The sequence below is a fragment of the Penaeus monodon genome, chromosome 29 (assembly GCF_015228065.2).
Source record: "Penaeus monodon isolate SGIC_2016 chromosome 29, NSTDA_Pmon_1, whole genome shotgun sequence".
In the NCBI taxonomy this organism is placed as follows: domain Eukaryota; kingdom Metazoa; phylum Arthropoda; class Malacostraca; order Decapoda; family Penaeidae; genus Penaeus; species Penaeus monodon.
In genome coordinates, this window is record NC_051414.1 from 35,720,075 (window position 1) to 35,721,147 (window position 1,073).

General features: G+C 61.6%; 1 protein-coding gene across 1 annotated transcript; it reads right to left on the reverse strand.

The window, feature by feature from the left end:
* Positions 1–6: 6 nt before the first annotated feature.
* Positions 7–1,065, reverse strand: LOC119592207 (cuticle protein CP1499-like). The gene is made up of 2 exons (XM_037941036.1): positions 1,035–1,065; positions 7–789 (listed from the first exon to the last, which is right to left on the reverse strand). Exons 1-2 carry the CDS (start codon positions 1,044–1,046, stop codon positions 16–18), a joined length of 786 nt encoding a protein of 261 aa, XP_037796964.1. The 5' UTR covers positions 1,047–1,065; the 3' UTR covers positions 7–15.
* Positions 1,066–1,073: the final 8 nt, after the last annotated feature.

Here is a 1,073-nt window from a genome sequence, read left to right on the forward strand (position 1 = left end):
AGCTAACAGTACGGTCTAGAAGGGGCGCGCCGCGGCCGCGACCTGCCTCTGGTAGGTGCTGAAGAAGGCCTGCTTGGCGGCTGCGACTTCGGCGGTGTCGGCGACCTGAGGGGCGGAGCCTGGGAGTCCGGCGGGCACGGTGGCTGCCACGGGGCCGGTCCACCTGGCCTGCACAGGGGCGGCCTGCTGGAAGGTCTGCTGGAACACCTGCTGGGGCACGGCCTGCCTGAAGGTGTTGACGACGGGGGCAGTGCCAACCGTGGCTGCAACCTGGGCGCGGTAGGCGTTAAGGAAGGCGTTGCGGGCGGCAGCAACCTCTGCAGTGTCGCCCACGGGGGTGACGGTTCCGTCGACGCCGGCGGGGATGGTGGCTGCCACTGGTCCGGTCCACTTGGCCTGCACGGGGGCGGCCTGATGGAACGTCTGCTGGAAGGTCTGCTGGGGAACAGGGACGGCGTTGAAGGCTGGGGCCTGCACCACGGCCACGCTGCCTACGGTGGCCCTAACCTGTGCGTTGTAGGCGTTGAGGAAGGCGTTGCGGGCGGCGGCCACCTCTGCGGTGTCGCCCACGGGGGTGATGGTGCCGTCCACGCCGGCGGGGATGGTGGCAGCCACTGGCCCTGTCCACTTGGCCTGCACGGGCACCACAGTCTGGAAAGCCTGCTGGGGAGCGGCAGCAGCCTGAGCAGCGCGGAACGCTTGGAAGAACCGCGCTTTCTCAGCCTGCACTTCGGGCGTGTCCCCGATGAAGGGGGCGGCCGAGCACACTCCCAGCACTGCCAAAAGAACCTGCGGGGAAAAAAGACAAACGTACTCACAAACATACCTATTTATAACAAGTGTAGATACACTACGCTATGTTACCAAATTACCATCAGATATGAAACCCAAGCGTAATGACGAAATATCCCTCCTCGTTTTCGTCACTACGAAAACATCCCTTTGACTACAACAAACAAAAACTACACATCAGTCACACGAAGCAGACCCCTACACTCTCATCGTCGGTCAAAAAAAGATAACCAAATAGTTACCAGAGATTTCATGTTGTCCGTCTCGAACGTAGATCCGTA